This window comes from Hylaeus volcanicus, chromosome 5 (genome assembly GCF_026283585.1).
Source record: "Hylaeus volcanicus isolate JK05 chromosome 5, UHH_iyHylVolc1.0_haploid, whole genome shotgun sequence".
Lineage (NCBI taxonomy): Eukaryota > Metazoa > Arthropoda > Insecta > Hymenoptera > Colletidae > Hylaeus > Hylaeus volcanicus.
Genome location: NC_071980.1, coordinates 21,265,405 through 21,291,422, shown reverse-complemented (window position 1 = coordinate 21,291,422; position 26,018 = coordinate 21,265,405). Strand labels below are relative to the sequence as shown.

Sequence of the window (26,018 nt, the reverse complement as noted above, 5' to 3'; positions counted from 1 at the left end):
TTTTTCATTGGGATTTGTTTTGCAATAAATATTGAGTCATTGGTCTTTATGATACATATTTTAATGGTATAAAATATTGAAACAAGACTTTGCCATAACATTCAGTAATGCTAAAACTACTTATTTGTATTTTTGTTTATTGGCATTTGTTTTGCAATAAATATTAAGTCATTGGCCTTAACGATACGTAGTTTTCACGACAGGTTTGCGCTGCGTGCACGTTCTCTTAAACAATATCCTGCAGAAAATGACGCAGAGTTCTTTTGTTAAACGTTGAATTTTTCAAACTCTTACAATATAAGAGCACTATACTATCACAGTTTAATATATCTCGATACAAACTCTTACGTTTCAATAATATTTTTGATTTTTTTTATTCGTATAAGAGGAACAGCTACAATCATGGGTAGCATGGAACTACCTTTTCTTCTATTATTATTTAATAATATTTTCCATACAACCTTCATATTTGTAATTTTTACAAGAAACGTATCATTTTTACATACTTAAAACATGTAGTAATATGTAGAAAGAAACCTTTAGTGCGAAACCTCGTAATTTCTCTAAACAAAAATCCTAAAAATGACCTAAAAATCACACCTCTAGAATCCCCCCTTAAATTTTCAATTTATCAGCTCGCGACAACAGTGAAACTGTCTCGCCCAGTTTGTTCCGCGCGCAGCCTCTTAAATCGTCCCGCGGAAGTTTCGCGGGTCCAAGTTTGTTTCGGCGCGTGCTTTATTCGACGGTCTTTTCCGTGCCGTGAATAACACCAAAATTAAGAATGTTTGGAATACTTGGTGTGATTCAAGTCAGCTGCGTTGCGTAAGTTCCCAGACGCGATGCAATTAACGAGCCACGTTCGGTTCGATGCACTCACGTTGCGCTGCGATATTCGTCTGGCCATGGTCGTCCGTTTCCACTGCGGCGCGTAGCTTTCGTAGGGAACGAGATCGATGAAGCGATGGATAATGAGGTTTGTTTGCCTAAATAACGGAGTAAATAAAGCAAATTAACAAAGTTAAATTAAATAAACAAATTAAATAAAATTAAATAAAACAAATTAATACAGCAAATTAACACTGTCTCTACGTTGATTTTATGCGCACTTGTTTGGCCAAAAAAAGCCTTGATATGTTTGCTTTTGGATGCCAATAATTAGTAATAATTGTTAACAATATTTATATTCTTTTCATATTTTTATTTGATAATGAGAAAAATGATTTAAAATTGTAATTTTGTAGTAAACGAGATTTAGTTTTTATAAATGTAGTCAGTCTTCCTAAATATTAGTGTCGTAAATAAAATATATTTTCTTAGTCGATGTCCTACTTTTTACATGTACAAAACATTGTTGATCTTTCATTATTTTCTACATGTATCAATTCAATTCACGCTGAAAGATTAAAAACCGATCCGCGTGACTTTTGAATTACATTAACGTCTCTAATATATTGCGTTATGGTGTTTTTATTCGTCAGAATTAATTACGCCTACCTTTATCGATAGACGACTAGACTTTATTACTTTTACATCCGTAGCGTGACATTTACATCGTAAAGAGCAAAGTTCTTGATAGAAATTGTCTGTACTGCCAGTCGATACGAATTTCACCTATTAATTTCTAAACGAGATAAGAAAACGATAGGAACGGGTTTAGCAGTTCTAATCGCGCAAAAATTAGATAAAAGAAGGAAAAGGAAACTGCATCGAACGGCGTGAGTGACGGAGATTGTAAAGCTGGAAAAAAGCGCCAACGACCGCGACCGTTTCTTTCTCCTCGATCGGGGATTAACTTGAGAGCAGAGTTAATCGCCGTTTGGCATGGTGATTTAATACTGTGGCGAGGCATCGATAGTGCAGCGAACTCGATCTTCTACGCACGTTTCCGCCGGAAGCTGACGCCCTGAAAATTGTTCGAGCGTATCCAATCGATTGCGTGATCACGACCGACACGACGCGTCTATCATCCCGTCTCGATCGACGATTTCTTTCGTTCGATTGCTCTCCGTGAGACTAATGAGCGCCGTAGGCGTAACAATTAACGTTCGGAACTTATTGAACATCGAAATGTAAAATTCGAAATGTAATTCGACACGAAATTATAATAGTACCGTGGATGGTTGCAAATCAGCTAAGACTTGAAGAATAATGTAGAGATTAGAAAGATTCTTGAAGCAGATGGAGTTATTTATATATACAAAATTAGAGAGGAAAGTCACAAATAATATTCCTATAATATTCTATTGGTTATTGGGGCTAGAAAATAATTATCACTCAGTTATTCCTTTTATATATATAAGACACTCTTTATTTCGACCAGAGAGTTAGCAGCTGCGATGTTGCTCTCAAGAAAGCTGTCAACGAAGTATCCAATATATTCTTATCTCTTTTTATTAATACATTGATCATGAAAGTTTAATAACTGCAAGAGTATATTGTTCTTGTTTCGTTGTACATCTATCCATTATCAGAGGCACAGAATTTTTTTTATGGGGCAGCCTTTCAGAATGTTTAGGAACTAGTAGGCTAAATAGTTTAGTCAAGTCATGGTCGATACTCAATTTCACTAAGCAGACAACGGAATGTAGATGGTACGTTCTAAGCGCGAGTAAGTTACTTTTTCTCTGCATCTATTATCCTTAAAAACGTGTCAAGACACTGTAGAAAGCACGTCTGACCATGAACGCATGAATTTACTTAACCATGACACCTTACATGTTTGTTGGTTACACTGAAAAGTGTGTTCTTCCCAATTGCTTGTAACACTATCTATTTATTTTCTTCTTTATGCGCAGTAGGATTCTGTCTTTCGTCTTAAGTTTTAAGGCAGATTATAAATTATGTATAAATTATGTTAGGGTAGACTGTAAAACTTTATTCACTAACTACAATTACACAGAACAGTGTTAAAATACAATTGTATAGTACGATTTTATAATGAAATTTTGTGATATAATTATAAGTTTTGGTTTAAATGTTGCAATTGTCTGTGGTAATATTTTGTAGTAAGAACAATAAGAGAATTCCGTTTATTTCATATGCAACGTTTTGCTTAACATTGTCTAGCTTATTTCAAGCATATCAACTTTGAAACAAATATCATTGATAGTGTTTGTTGATTACAAATTATAGTAGAGTATTATTGTAAACAAAAGAGATAAAGTTAAACCTGGACACTTACAATCAGTGGGTAATAATAAAAATGGATAAGAGAAATTCCTGTCTATATTCTCTAATTGTAATATTTTTTTAATTTTACATTGTGACGCGGGGACAAAAGATCGCTACTGCGATCGGTCAATTTCTTCATATTTGAAATAAAATATCCAAACCCAGAAAAATAAATACAGTGCTAGCCAAGATCAAATGAAAAAAGCAATTATTGTACAACAGGTTAAGCTAAGTTCGGATTATAATGATCACGAATTACAGTTTCGAATGTCCTCCTTGTTTTAGTTACTTTCTACTATATTTTTTTAGCAAACCCGACGGTGAACCATTCTCACCAACTTATCATTCTGGTTATTCCAATTTCCTTCCCTTCGGTTCGAAACTAATTTTGCAACGAACAATTCAAACGTACTCTGCCTTCTTACGAACTCTGAGACCATTACTCGGACAATCTACGAAGCAGATCGGCAGCGAATGACGTTGATAGATCGAGAACACCGTCGACTCATTACGCTGAATATTCATCAAGGCGAAACCTCTGTGCTCGATGAATTTAAATCGTCGAGTCGAGAGAAAGAGCAAGTTGGAAGTGGGATGATGGCGAAGAAGAGCGAGTTAGAAATGAATTTGTACCGTCCTCGAAAACGATGCGCGATAGATCGGGAATACCGATCTTGACCCATTCGACGAGAAGGATTCTTTCACGATTTTTCGTCGTCGACTCTCTCTTTTTATTGGCCACGATTAGGGAGCCAATCTTTCGATGATCGATATTCCGTACACGTGCCAGTGCAAACAGAAATCCAATCTGATCGCGCCTGCACCGAATCTTGCCCTCTGCCGACCCAGATTATTATCTTCGTCGGCGTTACTATTTTTATTTGGACGATGGTGTTGTGCTTGGCACTGAACTTGCGCCGTTTCAATTAAGGGGATGGTCTTTCACTTTTATCAGTTTCGAGGCAATTTTCGTTAGTCCTTTTTGCAGTCGAAGTAATTGGCATGGACTTTTAAAAGTTGGTACATTTATTTGTACGGGTATATGGTACACAAGAACTTGCTTAATTTATTCCGAAGTCAAGTTTATTTATCCCTAAAAAGAGAAAAGGTATATTTCATCTATCTAATACTTGCCATGTTGTTTGATGAATTGGCCACTTCAAGACTTATTTTATTGTGCAAAATAGTAAGATTCCATCTCTTTTCATTATTATTACTGTATAATGGATTAAATAAGAAGTATTTTTTTTATGTCGTACTGTTTTTATTTTTCATATGTTTCGAAATATTTTCATTTAAATATAATCAAGAAAGATTGTAACGATAAGAACAAATTTTCCACTTGTATGTTTGGTGCAAGTGGATTTATATGATTTAGTTGAAATATTTTAAAGACTTTTAACAACATGAGTATTAAAAAAAATCTATTTTGTGACCCAAAATAAAAAGGAGCATCCCTTTAAAGACTTTGGCAATTTAAATATTTTATCAATATATGCATTAGGCGTAGAAATTAATTCTCTTCAATTTTAATTATTTGTAACTCTAATTTAATTCATTTATTACATTAGAGTATGCATATGTTCTCTCTCGGAACATGTGACTGAGGAAAAATTGTTAGTTGTATGGTGTCTCTTTATAATTGAATCATAAGTTTACCTTAGAAACGCACAAAATTAATGTCTACGCCTAATAATTTCCTAGAAATATTTTAAAGACCTTTAATAATGAGAATATAAAAAATAACTCATATTTTGATTCAGAGTGAAAGAGTATCCCCTTAAACATTAATAATTTTAACGCATTTAAAATTTGATTGAGCGGCTAAAATTGCCAGGGCATTAATCCGAGACGTGATCGATCTACAATCACGAATAGCAATCAGAATTACTACAATCAGAATTAATGTCTACACCTAATAATGTGGTAGAAATATTTTAAAGACCTACCAATGAGAATATAAAAAATAACTCATATTTTGATTCAGAGTGAAAGAGTATCCCCTTAAACATTAATCATTTTAACGCATTTAAAATTTGATTGAGCGGCTAAAATTGTCAGGGCATTAATCCGAGACGTGATCGACCTACAATCACTAATAGCTCAACGTGGTCGGTTGCGTGTATGTCTGTTATCTCAACGATCGCTCGTAAAATCTGGGCGTATTTAGAAACGAGACTTTAAGCGCCTAATTCGACGATGCGAAAACTCAAGCAACGGCCCCTGTAACTTTACGACCTAATATCTCATTTTACAAGATGACCGATTTTACGAGTTCTATTTAAAGCCAAATATACACGTGATCCTATATAAAGTGTTGCAATCGGTTTTCTTAGAAAGCAATGAAGACACATAATTGTTGTTACAGTTAAATGGCACAGAGGGCTAATCTTAGAGAGAAATAGGGTGGCTTATTAATTTTGTTTAAATCGAGAGTTGCATTAATTTGTTGTTCTATGAAAAGGATATCGTAAAGAAATATTCTTGACCTTATATTTAATTTTGTTTAATTACAGATGAATGATGTAATTTTTCTTCACATTCGACGATGAGTAAACGAAAACTTATGTATGAACAATTTTTAGAATTATTTTGCTACACTATGCAAACTCTCTTAAATATGAATTTGTTTCTGAACTTTTACTGGGAAAGAAAAATTCTATTCTATTCTGTTCTACCGACATTTATACTTATCTTATTATCCATTCATCAACTTACCTAGTATTACCTAGGATATTATACGTATATGTCTCTTTTCCTCTGTCTAATATATACCTTGACCTAGTATTATATGTTTAGTTTAAAGCGAGTAACTATTCAATACGTTGAGCGCCACGTTACTCATAAATGGATGACAGCACTTTTGACTAAGAAAGTAAAATAACTAACTCCGATAGTAAGATGTTAAATAAAATAATCTGGCGACAATTCGTAAACTTGACGATGTTGGAAACTTATGAACTATCACAAATATTAGATTACATAGTTTCTAATCGTCTTAAAACAAAGCTTCAGTCTCGTAAACATTTTCACGAGTATTAAGCTGGCAGCCAAAGTATTAATTTGATTTGATTAAATTTAAAGCCACGTTTGAAACCCCTCCATTTCGTTTCGTCTTAACCTAGAATTATATGTTTAGTTTAAAACGAGCGACTACTCGGTTTAATTTGATTATATTTGAAGCCACGTTTGAAGCCAGCCCATTTAGAACTGACACAATGCCTTTCCAGTAGCCGAAACTGAACGACCCGTTCTTTTCCACCGCCTTTGTCCGGCTTCTCGGCAAGTTTCGAAAAGAAGCGGGACAAAGAGTCTGCTCCGCGGTGTCAGAAACCCCTGGTGTTAAAGGGCGCGGATTTTAAGAAAGAAAAAAAAAAGCGGAAACAAGAAGAGATTCGACGAAAATTCACCCAAGAGGAGATGGTGGTCTTCCGAGTGGATATAGCCGCCTCAATTTTCTTCTTTCTTTGGTGTCCAAAAGGCGAGAGACCAGTCTTCGTCGCTCAAAAGAGCTTCCGTGTGCGAAGTCGGTTCCAAAGATCGCTTTTCAGGAATTCCGAGACCCGACAACCCTGAAAAGAATTCGAACTTCGCGTAGATTTATACGTTGTACGAATAACTTCGAACAGATATTTGTCTTGGACCCATTTGCAATTTGTTACCATGTAGAGGACTGCAGATATAAAATTATTGATATACTGATTGGAAATATTTTTAAGATCACTCTTCGGTCACACAGCAGTCATTGAATACACTTTATTTTATTCATATTGTTTAACTTCTTTGATGCACTGAATTAAGACAGGATACAAGAGTGAAAAGAAAAAAGTATAGCATATCATATTGATTATATTATGGCGAACAGGCATGACTTATTTTCTTATCTTACTGTAAAAATTATATTGTTTATTTCCATAGCAAAAAGTTCTGACACCCACATGTGGGATTCATGAATTACGATAACGTTATAAAAATAAGTACCACAAACTACGACAAACGTTAGATTATGAAGCTAACGAAGATATATTAGCTTTGAAGTTACTATAAAACATCAAATAACCAGTTTCTTTTATTATAAAATAATTGATCTACCCATAAAGAATTTTTAAGAAAAAACCACATAGCTACGAATTTAAACAAAAGGTGAAACAGTTTTTATAAAGATATTATATTTGGTATTGGCTTGTTAAACACCAAAACGTGACAGTTTGGTATAGAATCTCTATCCAAAGTTCATTTTAAAATTGAAGAAAAGTTTACATCATTTAATCTTGATTTTTCAAGTGTTCCATTACCTTTCATTGTTAAAAAGAAATCAGTTTACGTTAACAACAATAAATACATACTCCTCCAACTATAGTATCGCAAATGACAAGACTTAGCGTAATGGAAATCATTACGTAAACGAACTTGTATTTAAAAGAATTTTCATTGGGGCAAACTTCAATCCATATAAACTTTCCTCGTTATTTTTATTCGTCCTTCGTCGTACGGATAAAAATATGGCCAGCTCTGGCTCCGCGGAAAACTCGTCCCTTCTTCGAGGAAAAAGCTTGCGCCGAAGAGCGACGGGAACGAACCTGGAAAGTCGTTCACATCTGCTCATGCAAATCTAATAAAAGGGTAGAAAAATTAGCTCGGGAACGAGGAACGTCGCTCCGTATGGAATTGAACGACGGAGGAGTGGGAACGAATTAATGCATTTTTTATGTCGCGCGGAAACGTTTCATGAATGTTCGATCGGTAGCGTGGAAAATGCGAAAACGGGTGCGACGGAGTTAGTAAAAATAGACGAACCGATATCGATGATAATCCGGGTCAGCCGAGAATGAGATTGATCGGTTGAAACTACGGTCGAATCGAAATTCAACGCGCGGTAGAACTCGACCGATGCTTGTTGGTTAGGGTGGAGCGAAAACTCCAAATGGAATTGGAGAATGATGCAGTCTAGGTGCACGTAAGGGAAATTCGGAGCAAAAGTATTATTATACTTGGTGGTATTTGGCACAAACAGATTTGAATATCAACGCTTTATCGATGGTTAGAAATTGGGCATAGAATTAAATTTAATAATATTTTTTATTTATATAATATTAGTTCTATGTAGGGTGGGCCAAGTAAGTGTGACAAGGTATTGACTTTGGTATACCCCCCAGTGATGGAGATGATTTCTGTGCATTTATGGTAGAGACATTTGTGCAGCTATGGAGACACCTGTACTTTTTTACGCGGAACGACGAAAGGATTTAATCTATGTAAAAATCTGGCAACTTTTTATTTTTAACATACATTGGACGAACATCCATAATAGTTCAAGGCTTTCAAGTCAAACAAACATCAAAATTGAGAAACACAATGTACAAAGTAATCAATGATCTGGAAAGTCAAAGATAATCGAGTAACAGAGATATTAATATCATTTATCAAAATATCTTTTAATATCATAACAAAGGGTTTATATACAAACTTCATATAACATTGTTGTTTGTTTTGTTTTCACTTGTAAATCATGCTCTTACAATCTTACCGGGAAAGTAGAAAACACCCTGTATATGTATATCTTAACAGTTTATCTACCGGGCTATTTAGAAACAGACTTTAATTCAAAAAAGAATTTTCCACAGTATCATATGCCAATCTAGGCTGACAATAATTCCTCCATACTGTTACTGGGTACATTGAAAGCCAAGTCTGTTTCCAATCAGTGAACATTGTAAATAGACAACCATCAACACAGTAAATAAATTCGAATAGCTAAATACTGCAATTAAAAAGTCTAAAAATAGGCTCCCGGTAAATAAAGTGTTAATATTAGGAGGTTGCGATTTCTCGTGATATTTGAATAGGAACCTTCAAAGAATCATACACGTTTACAAATTTTGCCATAAGTTTATTCTGTATAATCACTAATAAAGTTTACCTGGACTTACGATGACCCCTCGGAAGAGACATCAGAGTGCAAAGGATTAAACACTTCGCTCAATACAATCTTGAGTCTTCAAACGACTCCAAATAATTTCGCGCGACATCGACTTCTTCGTTCTGCGACTCCACAATCTTCCTCGGATTTTCCATCATAAAGAAAACCAAACAATACCTGTATATACGTATCTTTAGAAAAGTGGAGGCGAATACAAGAAAGAAGCGTATCGAAGTAAATCGACTACAAATGCGCGACAGGGGAAAGAAGAAGGTGCAGCAGTTAGCCGCCGTAGCGGAACGTCGTTGACGGTGTTCGGATAGAGCTGGCCGATTTGACGTAAGTGCGAAAAGCCGCTAACAAAAAGAAGAAGGAAGAAAAAAAAAATGCGAAACGGTGGTCAGCCGCAACAGACGGCGGTAATGACACCGCCACACCTAAACGGGTCCGCGCAATTCGTTTCCGGCGGTTACGTCGGCTACGTGCCGCGCCAGGCCTGGGGGCAATTTCAAGGCCCGCAGCATCCCAGGAACACGGCCAGGCCTCTGTCGCATCCGCCGCCGCCGCCGCCCTCCAGAAGAGAAAGTCAAAGACCCTCTGGCAACGGTTCCGCCAACCCTAAGAGCTCATCCCTTCCGCATACCAGGCCAGGGACGCACAGGAGCACCACCCCCTCGGTGAGTTCGGTCGAGATATTTCGCCACCTTGGCTCTTTTCTACATTCTTTTGTCTCCGTTTTCCGCGGTGTCCTCCAACGACTATTTATTAAGCTCCGCGGAATTCCAGGAAACGATTAATCGGCGAGGATCGTGTTTGCCGAACGCGATAGGAGAGAATTTTGTTGACTAAATGATTTTTGAAAATAGTGTGAACCAATGTAGGATTGGTGCGATTAACGTAAATAATTTTAAAGAGATCAAGATGTAATTCTGTGTATAGACTACTGTTCGTTAATTTTAAAACTAAAACCGAGTACCGGCGAAAATAATGAAATTCTGAAGCTGGTTGCTGCAAACTTGTACCGTTAAAGCAAGGATAAAAGTGATTAAATTTGTTTTGAAATGTCAATGTTGCAATTATGTGTCGTTTGAAGTAAAAATATTTTTATCATTTGTATACTTGCTTTGTAGGTAGACAATAGACCACGTGTTTATTATTGTGCTGAATTCGGAAACAAAAATTGCAGGACGTGAATCCCATGTCGGCGGCAATCAGGAATAGAATTTAAAATGACGTGAATTCACGTTAGCGGTCGCGAGTGTGTTAATCACAATACTTGTACGTCACAGTACTTGGAATTTTGTTGAGGTGAAACGCGTGTAACAAGAGTTTTATGATAAATTCGTATTTATTGAAGTAGAGTTATCATATTTGAATTTGTTAACAGAGTTTCTAACTAATTGGATAGCTGGTTTGCTTAAATTTTGCTTAAATTTTGCTTAGGTTAAAGTAACTTAGAAACACATAGTGAAGGCATTCCAGCATTTCTATTTAATTAAAAAAGCAATTTTTCCAAGGCTTCAGCTTTGACCGCCTTCCATTTCTCATGCAGTACATCTCACAGATGATTTTTATTCATAACTAGTTCTCCTCAAGAGCATCTATCAACATGATCCCAGGAGAGATGTTGTGGGGATCATACACTGTTCCGTTGTGAACTTTGTTATGTGGCAAGTTATGAATATCGAGTACTTTACGACAACTATATGCTGTTATGATATGAATGAGTGCAGACATCCCTTACAATAGTAATTCGACTCATTTATGTACGCAACCATTAAATATATTCGTCTTTCTTTGGAAAAGTTACAGATGTGCTGGTGTATCGAAATCAATGGTCAGTGATGTAGATTTTAAGCATACTTGATAGCCGTGTGAAGCTGCCCCCCCCCCTTTTAAAAAAACTCCAAATTTTCGTTTTGCATACGTTTGCTCATCGTTTGCTCACGAATGTTTAATTGGAATTTTCGTTTGTTCCTTTTTAGTTCAAAAGAGAGAACCATTTAGAAAAAGTCTCAAAACGTAATTGAAGTACATATTAAAGAGATTGAAACTCTATATAAATTCTTCAAATCTTTCCTCTGTCTCTCCTACAACAACAAAAAAAATGTAAGGAATACTTTAACTTTCGCGTATTCTCTCATATTAATAATTCAAAAACAGAACACTTAACTGTTTCTATCGTGGTCAATTAAACGATTAGTTTTAAGAACACTTTTTTCAATTGGATGCAAATATATTTCACGTAAATTCAATAATCCATGAAACAATTGTATACGTAATGTTTATACTGTATATATGGTAGGCTGTTTCCCAGTCGACACTGTAACTTCTAAAATACCTTAGATATGAAAATATCCTTTCACCTGGGTGTTCTAAACACTTTAAGGATGCAAATTGTGTAAATCTAATTTTTCATCGTCATGAACGGTAACCTCCCATTATGTTTATAATAATGACTACTTAAGTTTATAGTAATCGAATTGATTACCTTGATCATTGTAGCAGTTTCTAGCTCCGATTTCCTTGTCACAATCGAGGTTCTACTGCATCGAAGAAATAGAAAAACAGTTGTGCTTCCTTCTAAAAGAACAGAATTCCAAACGCATAGTTTCTGTGCCAACCGTACCTGATCGTAAAAATGTAACAAGAAATGCACTCCACATCATCCACCAATATTCACCTCTAATACAGTTGCCAATACACCTTCATTATCGCGACGCTATGGATAATCGACATACCGCGGTGTGGTCGCAATGGCGTCGAAAGCCACTCACACTAGACACACATACGGACAATGCCAATACTACCAATACCGTCGGCAATCCATCGGCACGACGATTAATGCAAATTGAACCTGCGATAACGCAAACCTTGAAACTCTTCGTCCCTTGCATGAATGTGAACGCCGCAGGTTCAGATATTGCGTGGCAATAGACATATTAGGTTGTCCCAAAAGTTTCTTTAGATTTATTAGTAAATAATACATTAGTGTTACTTATGTGTACTTATTTGAATGATTTTTTAAATCCATGTTACGCACTCTAAATACCTTACAAGTACGTAAAGAAAAATTCCTGCAAAATTTGAACGCTTGATTTTGACATTAACATGTGCTCATAACTTTTGAAAATGGTTATTCTTGTTTATAACTCCTGTAAAAATTGATGAAATGATTTGGAATTTGGCAGAGTTATTACTTATAATTAGACTGCGGATCTTTATGCAAAATAAAATCTTCGCGAATGTGCCTACAAAAATTGAACCTAAATAGGAATTTATTTTATTCTGCAGATATTTTAACATGAACTTTACTTTCAATCTTTTTTATATTCTTGCATATTGTTTGCATTTTGTAGTTTCTTGCACACTCAAGTTTCCTATAAATCCACAAAGATCCACAGTCTACTTATAATAATAGGAACGAACCTCAAGAATTTGAAATTTTTATCTTAACCCTACAGTGCGCAATTTTTTCAAATCGGAGCAAACACAAATAACGCTCTACCGCAAAGATTCTGATGGCAGCTGTCAGATTTGGCGCAAAAATAATTATCTTCGATGGCGCCGTGACCTTTTTATAACGTAGATGTCTTATTTCTGTTAGGAGCAGCGCATAAGTTGTTGTTTATGCAGTTGTGTAATAAAATATCAAAGAAAGGGTTAATTATTTCCTTCTACATCAACTCAGTAAATATGAAGCTATTCTAACTAAATTATTTTTGTAATATTATCTAAATTGCTTCAATTGTTATTGAAAGAAGAATTTTGATATACTCGACTTTTCAATTACACGAAAAAGAATGTTCACGTGATATACATGCGTAGAATATAATACATAAAGCATTTAAAAATTTAAACCGTACCTTGAATAATCGAATATACATTTATTATGTCTCGTCTATAATCTTTACGTCGTATACCTCTTTATTTACTTTATTTGTAGTAAATAACTTTCCTAATTTTTAATACAAAATTATATATACCCACAAGTTGATGAGTATATACAATAAAGGTCAGAATGTTATTAAAAAAAGTCTCTAGCGTGTTCTAGATACAATAATGCAGAACAATACAACTTTATGAAAACCTTATTCTTTAATTCTTGAAACGTAGCTTAAAACTTAAAGATCTTCGGTAGCGAAATTCCTGAATGGCGTATTTTGGTGGCAAAGGAACGGTGAAAAGTAAACATGTTTCTTTCAGGTCAACCTCACCGGTGATGGCACTCGAACGAGCGCAATTAAAAGTTAATTTATTATCCTCGGGTCTTTTTACGCCTGGCTAAACAGTTTCGGCTACCATGCGTGGATTGGAGGCGGTCGAGAAAAAGTGTGAAGGACAAACAGCAGAGAAAGAGAAAGGCGAGGAGACAGGAATCCTCTTATGCGTCGCGGGTATCTAGAAAAGCACGTCGTAGAATACCATATGAGGTTTAAAACCATCCGTGTAGGAATGTCACAAACTCTACCTAGTGTCTCGTGCGTACTTGACGGTCCGTTGACATCGCTATCAAACAAAGCACGAGAGGTTTATTAACACTAAACCTACCACGTCTGGTCAAATGACTATTTTCAAACTTTCGTGTACAGTTTTTGTATGTAACGTATATTCGTTATTTACATTTGTTTTATTATTTAGTATTCAATTTAATACCACGGGAAATATTAGTGTCTTTAAATGGTTATTCGTCTCATATTTTGTGAGACATTTTCAGGAGTAATTTTAAAATTATCCGTGATATTAAATGAATAAGTACGTTCAAACTAAACTGTTATAAAATAATACAAATTGATTTAAGTAGCGTTAAAACATAAAATTCTTATTGAAATGACACATGGTTATCCCATGTACCGATGGACAATTCGAACTATACAGTATTCGAACTAGTATACGAGAACTATACAGTACTCGTATTTCAATTAAAATTAGTCCTTTTCTGAAGATCTCGACAAGCGTTAATTAAACTTCTTCAGTCTCTGTGTCTGAAGCGATATCCAGAGTTTAACAAACATATTACATAAAAGAATATACAGCATTCCATTTAAAACACCGAAGTTCAATTTCGTTTCTCCAAAAATACCGCAAATATATAAATAATTGATTTATCCCAAGAAGTTAATTGTAGAAGATTACACAACTTTTTCTTGTTTCATTTTGTTCTAATACTTAGGTATTATTTACGAGAGAAACACTGGCTAGTATTTTCGTGAACACTGTGTATATACATACACTTGATTTGCTGTATCATGTAAATGAAAAAACTTCAAGAAAAAATTGTTGAAAAATTTGCATTTGCATGATCACTAGACTGTCGATTTTTATGCATTTATAGAAAATTTAAATTTTCAACAAACTAAAGAATGCCACTCAGTGTGCAATAATATAAAAAAATATTGAAAGTGAAGTTCATATTACAACATTTGTAAAATTCCGTAAAAAGTAAATTCCTATTTAGTTTCAGAGATTTTATTTTGTATAAAGAATTACAGTCTAATAATCACTAAGAAACTTTGCTATAGGCAAACTATCCTTTCGACTCACGATGCCTCCTCAGAGGGGGTACATCCGAGCGCAAAGGATTAAAAAAAGTTGAAGCGGTTGTCTCGTCTATCTTAGACAAATCTTCGAGGAATTCAAAGCCCCGAGCAAATAGAGGCGAATAGAGAGAATCGTCGGAAGTACTGACCACTGTTTCGAGCAACTCCTACTTGACAAGGAGGAGCTTGTTCGTACTGTTTGCCGGCGTCGGATAAAGCCTTGAGATTGACATCGACACGCACGCAGGCCACGAAACGCGGGGAAAATGCGAGAACCGAGCCCTGCGTCACGGACCGAGACCAGTTTTCACCGTGGAGCTTTACTCAACCCTAACCTCAGAGTCCCGCGGGCAACCTGAGACACGTCGAGATGCTAGAAAGTGGTCTCGGTGTCGCGTTTCGAGCAATACGATCGAACGCTTCGAAGACGGACGTGCTGAGAACGTGATAAAAAAGAGAAAAACTCGTCGAGTAATTTGCGGTCGAGCGAAAAGCGATACTCTACCGGCTGAATTTTATTTTGTCTCTGTTTAAAGAATAAAAAGAAACAAGAGGAAGCGTATACGTTTTAAAATCGTCGTGTGTCGCGTCGTTCTGACACCTGGGATCAATCGAAGTGCAAACATTTGATCAATGATCATAAAAGAGTTGAACAAGTACTTATAGCTTAAATTATTTTATTGGTCCGAACGTATAATGTATAACTTTGTTTGGGCACTAGAATTTTTTAAACTTCGAACAGGTTTCTGTTTGTATTTATATTTCAGGGCTAATTTATTAAATGGTTCAAATTACCACGCCTATGGGTAACTTGCAACAAACATCTGTTTTGTTTAGGATAGCAAATATGATTGTTTAAAGGAATTTGAATGGGCTTTTGAAGTGTTTCTATAGAGTAATTTGGTTCCCAAGATTCTTTGTGTACGTGATTAGAAATCTATGATTAAGGAGGCATAGAGTAAACATCCTCAAATATTAAAAAATGTTAAAAAATTCGGCGTTACAAGTGAAGCAACATATAGCAAAAATATTCTGTTTCTACGAACATAATGTAGATTCATAATATTATAGGTGACGATTTTCACGGAACCTTTTTCTCTAATACCAAGAAACAACTTATGAAAATAACGAAACTTTCTTTCTTACTTTTAACTAATCGCTTGAGGCAGAAATTTCGGATTAATTTTTCGTACTCTAATCAAATACTCACAAACAAAACCGATCTTTATCTGTAAATTGATTTTTACATACAAATATACTGTCTCGCTTTAAAAACATATATTTTTTTAATTCTAAAAGGTATTGTGATTATCAGACTGCGGATCTTCATGCATTTATGGGAAATTCGAATGTGCAAGAAACTACAAAATGCAAGCAATATCCAAGAATATAAAAAATATTGAAAGTAAAGTTTACGTTATAATATTTGCAAAATAAAATTAATTCCTATTCAAGTTCATTTTTTGTAGACAAGATTTTATTTTGCATAAAGATCCGCAGTCTAGTGATTATAAATAACGATACTTTTGCTATAAAAGCAAACGTATACATACGTGGCAATATCCCTGAATAATTTCATGCCACAGAAAACAAATTACGATGATATTTGCTCTGTAAAAGTAACGCACAAAACAGTAAACCTGAAAAATCGAATAAGCAACGAAGCGTAGCAATTTACCCGGCTATTACGTGTCATCCCGTTTGACGCTACCATTGAAATTTGTTTGAAGCACAACGTTTCAGGACAAAGTTCTCCGACGCGGCTCGATCGATTAAAGTCACAAGAGGTGGACGACAATTATGCTTGGCGGGCATCTTTTCCGAGCGTTTTGCCGCGCGTAATTGGAAAGCTAGGCTCGACAAAGAGAAGACGTCGACAAAAGAACGTCTTATAGAGATTATCCCGGTGCAGCAAGGAAATACCGGTGTAACAGGATTCTCGAGGACCGTAAGATCTCTCAACGAGGAGACGGGTGTTGTTTCTTCTTCTTTTTTTTTTCTTCCCTCTTTCGTACGAGATCGGCCGAGGCCAGCGCAAGGTCGACCCTCGACGTTGCTTCTTCGTTTTCCGCGAGTCCAAAAACTGCATTTTTTGCTACGAATTCCAGTTTTCGTGGCACGAAGAAGGAGCAAATTCGCTGGAACGAGTAAAATAATTGCCAGTACATGGTTCAACTTTAATTTTGGAAAGAAAGACTATTTATTTATCCTATTGATTCCATCAGAGAAAATAAAATTTCCTTCATTAACCCATTTACGTCGTATGAAAAAGTGAACAACTCATTTTTATCGGCACAATTTTTCTTAATTATAGGTAAATGAAAATCTTTCAAAACAGATGAAACATGAAAACAACATGGTGTAAATAGAGAATTTATTTTTTCTTTTCAGTACGTTATATAAGAATGAAAGATATGGATTGTAATTATTTTGCACAAACTGATAACATAATATATTATACTTGATTATTATAATATAATAACTATTGTAAGGGATGTAGGTTCGCAGGAGAGGAATTTGGAAACAGGTTCTAAGGAAAAAAAGGAAATGGTTTATTTATTAACCGATTGTACATATTGCTTTCCTGGGAGAGGAATAGGAAATACAGGTTTGTTCGGAAGATAAAGCTGTAAAAAAAAAAATGATAAAATGTATCTCTCTTTTTTGTGATAAAGAAACTACACAAGGTATCTTCAAGAGTTAAAATTTGAATTTTGACGTTGGATCATTTTTGGTAACAGTTCCTAACATCGATATACGTAAATATTATTAAAGGAATTGGTCAAAATGGTAACAGTAGGTTTTGATTATTGCACGAGAGCCTCTTTCATTGAATCGAATCGACAAGTGCTGGAAATGCTCGCTGAGCGATGAGTAAATATGGGGTTGTGACGAAGACTTCTCATCGGATTGGCTACCTCGATTATCAGGAGTTTCGAGCTTCGATTTCCTGCGATAATCGAGGTGGTACTGTATCGAGAAGAGGAGAATAACGGTTATGCGATTGTCAGGTGCTTCCGCATTATGTTAAATGTGGAGTCATAATATTATCACGCACTTGTATATCTTACTAGTTTCTGTATCAACTTTTTGAAATATCTATGTATATAAATATCTATGTATATTTCAATACTTTCACTCTTTATTCCTGTTTTCGACAAGGCTTACCATAACAAATAACGTTTATTTGAAAATGTTTTCATTGAAGTCTTGCACCCACTATAATAACAGTATATAAACATCTATAATTTAATAGTTTCAGTCTTAACATTTTTGAAATATCTACATTTTACTATTTTCATTCTTAACATTTCTGAAGTATATATTTCTAAATCGAATCCCACATAAATTTGTTCCGTTTTCGATAATGCTTTTAATTCCAAATAACATTTATGTTGAAAATAAATGTACACCAAGTGTACACCAACTGCCTTTCTCCTAGGCGCTACAAGGCCTTCAAGCCCCATATCCTTTATTTCTAAATTATTTTTATACCTTGGCTATACACTTGAGGTATCGAAACAGTCGAGAGAACGCAAGGCTCCGTAGACCGAAGCGTCGAGGGAGAGATACAATTTCAATCTTCCGCGTGCAGTCGTTACTGCATTCTGCACGCGATTGTCCATATTGTATCGCCGCGCGTACGTTGGCATACATAAGTAAACGGACTACGGGCGTGTATCGTACGTAAGTTTCTTGCAAATGGTATCATTGTAAGCTAACCTAGGCTCGTGAGCTGCATCGGTAATCGCCAGTGAGTTTGTACTCCGTTAGATCATAGTTTGTGTTTCAACGAACGGAACAAACGATCTATTAGCGTTTTAACGCTACGTCGAGTTTTACTCGGGCGTTAACGTTTCCTCAATTACTGCTTTCATCGGAATAATTTAGGCAGTTCGGTTAGTGCTCAAAGTATGTTGGTCGTGGCCAAAACTACAAACATCTTTAAGGGTGGAAATAGGTTTAGAACTATGTTCTTTTTCTGATTTGCATGGATTTTTTTTAACAAGAAAGGAATGTATATAATTTAATGAAATTTCGAGAACATTTTACATATATATTCAAGTGAATATTTTTATATTTAAGTATATTTAGTGTCATTAAATTTTATAGATTCCTTTCTTACTAAAAAAATTCATGCAAATCATTAAAATATGGTAATTCCAAACCTATTTCCTCCCTTAAAGAGGAAGCCACCGTGGACGCGTGAAAATCATTGCTATATGCAACAATTATTTTTGCCGAAAACAATTGACATATGGAAAATTTGTTTGCTGAAGTTATAATACATATATTGAATAATACAAAAATCATTTCTATTTGAATTTTTTAAATAAAATAACGATACCGAAGCCATTTGAACAAGAATTCATTTTTATGATAAATCTCTACCATTTACATGTTTGGAATGACATACAATAAGCACAAATATTTTATATAAAAACACAACATTAATAGAGACGATCGTGTCAATACTTTCCGCGTAAATTCCGTTTTTATTAGAAAAAAATATTCTGTAACTTTCTGTAAAATAAAGTTCCTAATACTAAATTCTTAAATTACTATTAGATTTGAAAATAGAACCTATGAACTAAAATTGATGTAATATCAGATTTAGTTTCGAAAAATTAATTTTATTTTTACATAACTGTCCACACGACTCATCGCTGCCTCTCGATAAATTCATTTTCCAGAACCGAATCTGATCTGAAGTTTGCAGTAGGTAGCTCGATGGTAGGCCGATAAAGTTGGGGATTAAATAACAAGCTCACGAGGGAATTCTTGGGATGATTAAGAGGGTAACGCGATAATCATCGAGGAGACATATTTAGGGGTATGCGAAATCCGGGCGCTTTATTAGAGGCGATGCATCATGCAACGGGCGATGAGTTCAGGAAGCGGGGAAAAATGGTCGTTCGACCTCGTCGAAATGAATATTCACGCGACGGGTCTCTTGCGAGACATCCGTCGGCAGCGTAAAGGGAAAATGGAGGCTGATGGTGAAATTAAATTGCGAAAAATATACAGTCGGTGCTTTATAATTCGGACCTCGTTAATTTCAAAGGCTTTGGAAGTCGAAGCTTTAGTTATTTTCCCTTTGTAAATCTTTGATAATTAAAAGAGTGGAACAGTTAATTTGATGCTACGTGTACAAGCCACTGGGATGCAACACTAGTTTATATAAAATTAAGTGAGTAATTGTTATGGAAGTATTACAAAGGGTTTCTCATCCCCATTAACTCCTACAGTGTGCATAGTATGAAAAAACTTTTTATAGAGAAGTTAATATACAGGGTGTTCCCGGATTAAATGGCCAAACTTAAAAGATGAATTCAGGACCCCAAGATTAAAAAAAATTTCCTCTAGAAATATCCTTGCAAACCTTTCGTTGGAAAGCTTTTTAGTTCTGAAGTTATTCTATTAGGAATTAGGAACAAATAATTTCGAAATAACAAATTTATCTTTATCGCTTTTTAATAATAATAATAGTAATTCCTTTTCAGTAATTTTTTTGATGCTTTTTAATTATTATATGTTTCGCTAAAATTGATGACATCCTAGCTCGGAGACAAGCATTGCATCTATCGGTGACGGAATGACTGGCTGATCGACATTGAACGTCTGTAATCTTTTATATGTGTGAATTATCTTTAGTTTTAATGATTGAAAATCATTAATAGGCATATCGTACATTTTCTGCTTGAGTGCACCCCATACAAAGAAGTCTAATGGATTTAAGTCTGGCGTATCGTTGATATGCTTTTGTTTACGAACAAAAACGCATCAATGATCTTCAAAACAAGGAAAGGGAGATTTCAGACATTATTCATTCTTATAATTTTGTAATTTCAGAAGTCAATAGCTCTCGAAGGAAACGTTTCCGAAAGTATGTTTCTAAAGGAAATTTTTTTTGTGACCTAAATTTATCTTTTGAGTTTGGCCATTTAATACGGGAACACACTATATAATATAACATACGATGTGAGTATGTCTTCGACTTTTGTTTCAATTCTCTTAATGTATACCAGTCTCCCTTGTCGCAATTAAATTGTACAGCAAAAACATTATCTTATACTACGATTTAAATTTCAACGTCAATTACGACAGTCTTATGAACATACTAAAACTTGAATCGAACACGGTTACGAAAAAACGTACGTTGGATATTGCGACAAAAATGTAAATTGTTCGAGACTATGGTTCGTACAGAAAACGATATCGCGGGCACCGACGCGACGAGGTTAATTAATTATTTCGATAAAAATTCAAATAAATGTTAAGAACTGCTCGTTATAATCAACGGAAGCGTATCTTTAGGCCTACGCTACCTGATTTATGTTTTAATTTATTTTTCATTTCTCTTCGACTTCTACTTACCGAGGTCTGGCTGTATACAGTGTCTTCAAAAAGTTCTCGCACACCGTACTTTATTTCCTTTTGCACGGTATATTAACGAAAAAGAGTAAGTGTAAAAGAAAATTGTGTAATATCTTGTTTAACTATAGTTCGTCCATTGGTATAATAATTATAAGAAAGATTGAATAATTCGTTCATAAGAAAATTAAATATATTTGAAAAACAACAAGTACAAGATGTTTTCGAAAACGAATTATTGTGTTCTATGCTGTCGGAAAAGCTCTATAAAGTGGCATTTTTGTTTTTAATGTTACAATAAAAATCATTGAAATGTATTCATAAATATGCTACTATTTTGGGACCAATCAATTGTCCGAGTCTTTAAGTATTATGTGCAGAAATTAATTCTGTGCCTTTCTATAGTAAACTTACTATTTATTTAAGAAGAAAAGAGAGCACATATAGTTGTAAAATCAAGTGTCAAAGCAATCTGTGTTTTTCATGAAAGTTGGTAGGTTCTTTAATGTAACAAAATGGCAGATAAATATTTCTGTTTAAACTAGTACCACATAACCAAATACGAAGATAGACAATTAATTTCTATATTTAATAAATGATAAGTACACTTGTAATCTGCTAGAAGAACAACAATAAGTAAAATTTGTTGGCTACTTCATGTATGGGACACATTGATGCCCATCAATATTGAGACTCAGTTTGTGCATATAAATTCATTGTAATGGAGATCATGAGATCTAAGTAAATTAATAATTTAGCCCAACAAAATGACGTGTAAATATTCTCATTTAAATTACAGTTACAAACGATTGAACGTAAAGGCACAGAATTAATTTCCAAACCCACTAATTAAAAATATACGAATATTCTATTATCAGTATTATTTTTCGAATAGTGCGTCACGAAAGAATCATTAACGCAGCATACGGAAACTTTTTCGAGCCACTGTACTACCCGCGTAGGCTTAATGACTTTTCGAAATGGAAAAACAGGCCGCTGCGGCAGAACTCCCGACGTAAGTTATCACTCGAGTGCGCTCGTGCCCCGTTCTCGACGTTCTCGTGAAAATTCCACGCTGGTATTGTCGCCGAGAGTCGCGAGGGTATTTAAAAGGAAAAAAAAATTGTCATGCGCGAGGTTTAATTTCGCAATTAGCGAACACTGCGTTCGTCCCAGTTGAGATTTTCCGTTCGCCGTGTGCCATCGTCGTACTGTGGAACGGAAAAAAAAATCATATCTCACGGCGTCTGTTCGCCAGACTCGGACACTTTCTCGTCTCAGACGGCAATTTCGTCGAGGAGACAATGAACGGGCAAGGTTTATGGAGTCTAGGAGTCGCAACGAGCTCAGGGCGTCTCCGTCGCCACCCTGTTGCTGTTTCTCAGGGGCGTGGGAGTGAATGTCCTCGGAGAAGGTGACCCAGAGGAGTCATCGAAAAGTCTGCAAACAAGCAAACTACCCGAATTAGTTTCGCCCACGCAGAGCTCGCAAAATGTCGAGATTTTGTCTACGGAAGCAGTCGACTTCGCGAGTCGCCGCTAGAGGACTATGAGATTGTCTCGTGCAGAGTTTCTGCGTGCAAAAATTATTTGCGCTAGTCGACTGGCGCCAGTTTTCTTGTACAATATGTGGAAACATGTCGATTTGGTTGAAATAGTCCGTGAGAATATTTAAAAAATTGTCGATTCGTTTACGAAAAATTTAGATTGTTTTCTTGAGAAAGCTTGGCTTTCTTGAACGAATTAGTATTTCGAAACATTTTTATTTTATTCGATTAGGATGAAAGAAATTTATGTATATGTAGACTTATTTTTATAAAAATTGGCATATGTGTTTTTTGAAGTATTTACTTTTAATCTTGTGTGTGCAATATTCATGTAGTATCAAAAATTTTCAAATGCCAAAATTGCCTTCGGTCTGAATAATGGTATTTTAATTATAAATTATTTTATTTATAAATCATAAATAATACCTTATTTGACATTATATTTCAAATAATGTCATTTCGAGAAGAATCATATATATGAAAATAATTATGAAATAAAATAATGTGCTACTTGAATTTGAAGTAGTATTTCGAAAGCAATCACAAGTACGAAAATTAATTATGAAGTAAAGTAATGTGTTATTTGAAATAATATTTAAACGATGTTATTTCAATAGCGATCATATATACGAAAACAATTGTGAAATAAAATTTCATTTATTTTGTGACATAAAATAATGTCATTTCGAAAGTGCTCGAGTCTGTTCCACGGATACTTTTCTTTTTGCTCCGTTACCGTGACGTTCCTCTCAAAGTAAACACACCTCGTCGACCTTCCATCTTTCCTATTATTTCCATTCGTTTCACATTAGAAGAAGCACGGTGTTTCGTTGGTCGAGACGCTCTCGATCGTTTCACCGCCACGCTCGGTATCACTTTGCTCGGTCCGCGAGAAGTGCCGTTTAAACTTTAATTTCGGCTCGTCTTCTCGCGCGATGAATTACACCCGCGGCGAACGAGGTCGAGCGACACATGGCGATAACGCGGGCTCGTTGAACTACTTTCGAATTTCGAAGTTTTCGCCGTGGCGAGGCCTCGTCCAGAATCTTTCACACGGCGACGATCGCGCGGCGTTCTCCGCGCTCCTAAATTGGATTTTTATGGAAATACCCCTGCAATGGCGTGCCAACGTCGAAGAATCCTCGACAATTACCTAACGGCCCCGTTAGAAAATCGCCCGTGGTCCACTTCGAGGTTTCCTGGAATCGTCATCAATATTTCTAATTATACATTCCAGAGACCAGCAGCCACGTCGCTCTGATTCCAGGAAGATCTCAGGGAACCCTTAAAGCTCGTGTTAGGGTATTGAAAAGTATGTGACGTGGAAGACGTAACAGCACTGTTTTTGGGGAATATTTGTTGAAAATATTTAGAATGATTTTCGATAGACAGCATTAGAACAGGTCTGAATACATGAGAATGATCGAAAACGAATGACATGTGTGTATATTCTAAAATGACATATTCCAGGCATGTTTAAAAAGTAATTTGGTTAGGGTACGTTAGCCTATTTACATTTTTAGTGTATATATGAGCGCATTTATAAACGTCGTTTAGAAATCTGTTGATGGTACGTTGTCGCGAAAAAAAAATATTTATTTTGTGAGTGTGATAATTGTCATATGGTGTTATGTATCGACTATTTCAAGTTTCATCATGTTATGCAAAATGGTTAGGTTTCATCCCTTTCATTAGTATTGAAATACGATGAACTAAATAAAAAAATGACTGCTTCATTTGGCCATATTGTCTTTATTTTTTAAATGTTTTGAAATATTTTTATTTAAACACAATTAAAAAAACATGTTGGTGACGAGAAAGAAGAATTTTCCACTTTACTGTGTGATGCGAATAGGTTAATTGTTGCCAGTTACATGCTCTTGAATATGATAGAAAACGAAGTACATTACAGACACTTGACACTTGTCATCCTTTCGAAATGATTCTAGATTTAAGACTGACAAGGAAGTAGTTCACATTATTTCTTTTAACAACTTAACTGCAGGCTGTGGTGGAATACCAAGAGAAGATATAACTTGTAACTAGTTAGAACCAGTGAAAACAGATAATACCATACCATGGTTCACGCTTATGAATACCAAAATAAGTAGAAACAGCGAGCCATGGACAGACGTGACACACAAGTCTCACTCGACAGCTCAAGTGCTCCAAGAATATGCAAAATCGATTTTCTTGGAACCAAAGCTTTGGACTAAAACACTTTATTTTATATTTTATACACATTTTAGGTCTGTACTATATAGAATAAGTATTGTATGCAATAGAATAGAATGTTCTATATATTCTTTTTGTATAGAATGACTATATTGTTACTTGGACCTTTAATTATTTGAAGCCTGTACATAGTTTACACACTTCAATAATAGTTTTGAAGCAAACTACCGGTTACACGGTTTTATACAACGTGTAACGTATAATGCTAATAAGAAATAACGTATAATAAATATTTCTAGAGTCTCTAATATTGATATAATATATATCATAAATACTTTTAGAAAGTCTCTAATGGTAATATAATATATATATAATAAATACAATAAACGTATATCTAACAGATACGCATTGGTAACGACATTACGACTGTCGTTTTTGTTTATTTAAATTTTCATTAAAATATACCAAAACTTTGAAAGCAGCACACCTATTATTCCTTTATAAACCGTTTCTAAAAGTGTTTCCTTTTAGGAGCCATTACGATATTCTATCTTCTAACGGCTCCAATCTAAAAGGGTTAAAAAAAGAATCCCCCTTGTTTCGACAACAACAAGTCGTGTGCCCCCAACAAACTCGGACCATTTATGTATCCAAAGTCACGGAAGACGGGCATTTTCGTAGGGAATGCGTTTATTCGTGGAACTCGAAGAGATTTATCGAGGCTTTACCGATAACGTGGCAAAAAATCGACCGTCGAGCTTAGCAAGGACGCGATTAAAAATACCACGTGCCCCGTGGCACGTGCTTACCGTCTGACGAGGAACGGTCCCGATCTCCTTCTGGCCGTCACTTTCTCCGACTGTGTTAAAGGTCATCATCGGTCGCCTCCATTTTCATCGAACTGGGCTTTATTATTACGTCTCGTTTCACGGGTCGACGAACGCTCGCAACGCTTCGCGAAAACGCTTGCCGACACGTAACCGTCGGCTACTTTTCGTTACTTTCTCTCGGCGAAATGGAAGCCAGGATTCCGTTCTTGCAATCAGTCGTCTCTATATTTCGGGGTAATATAGAGATGCCATTCGTAACGCAATCGCTATTTCAGAGAAATAAGAAGGAAATTCTTTTTCTTTTTATGTGGTTTTATTTTTCGTCGCGTCTACTTATTGGTAATTAGCGACAGATTTAATTGGATTTCTGGTTGATTAGTGATACTGTACAGTATTGTAGGGTAAGCTTTATTTGATAAAATAAGAAACATTTTATTGGTTATATACAGAATGTTTTT

The 26,018-nt window shown here is 35.3% G+C and overlaps 1 protein-coding gene across 3 annotated transcripts in view; it reads left to right on the top strand.

Annotated features, from left to right (window-relative positions):
* Positions 1-26,018, top strand: part of LOC128876311 (serine/threonine-protein kinase 25) — a 250,957-nt gene that overhangs the window by 164,609 nt on the left and 60,330 nt on the right. Inside the window, exon 2 of one of the 3 annotated variants that reach the window (XM_054122564.1) lies at positions 9,292-9,771. The exons of the other annotated variants lie outside the window; for them this stretch is intronic. Coding sequence (XP_053978539.1) covers positions 9,481-9,771 — 291 coding nt within the window. The 5' untranslated portion in view covers positions 9,292-9,480. The remainder of the gene's footprint in view (positions 1-9,291; positions 9,772-26,018) is intronic. 3 annotated transcript variants of the gene reach the window in all.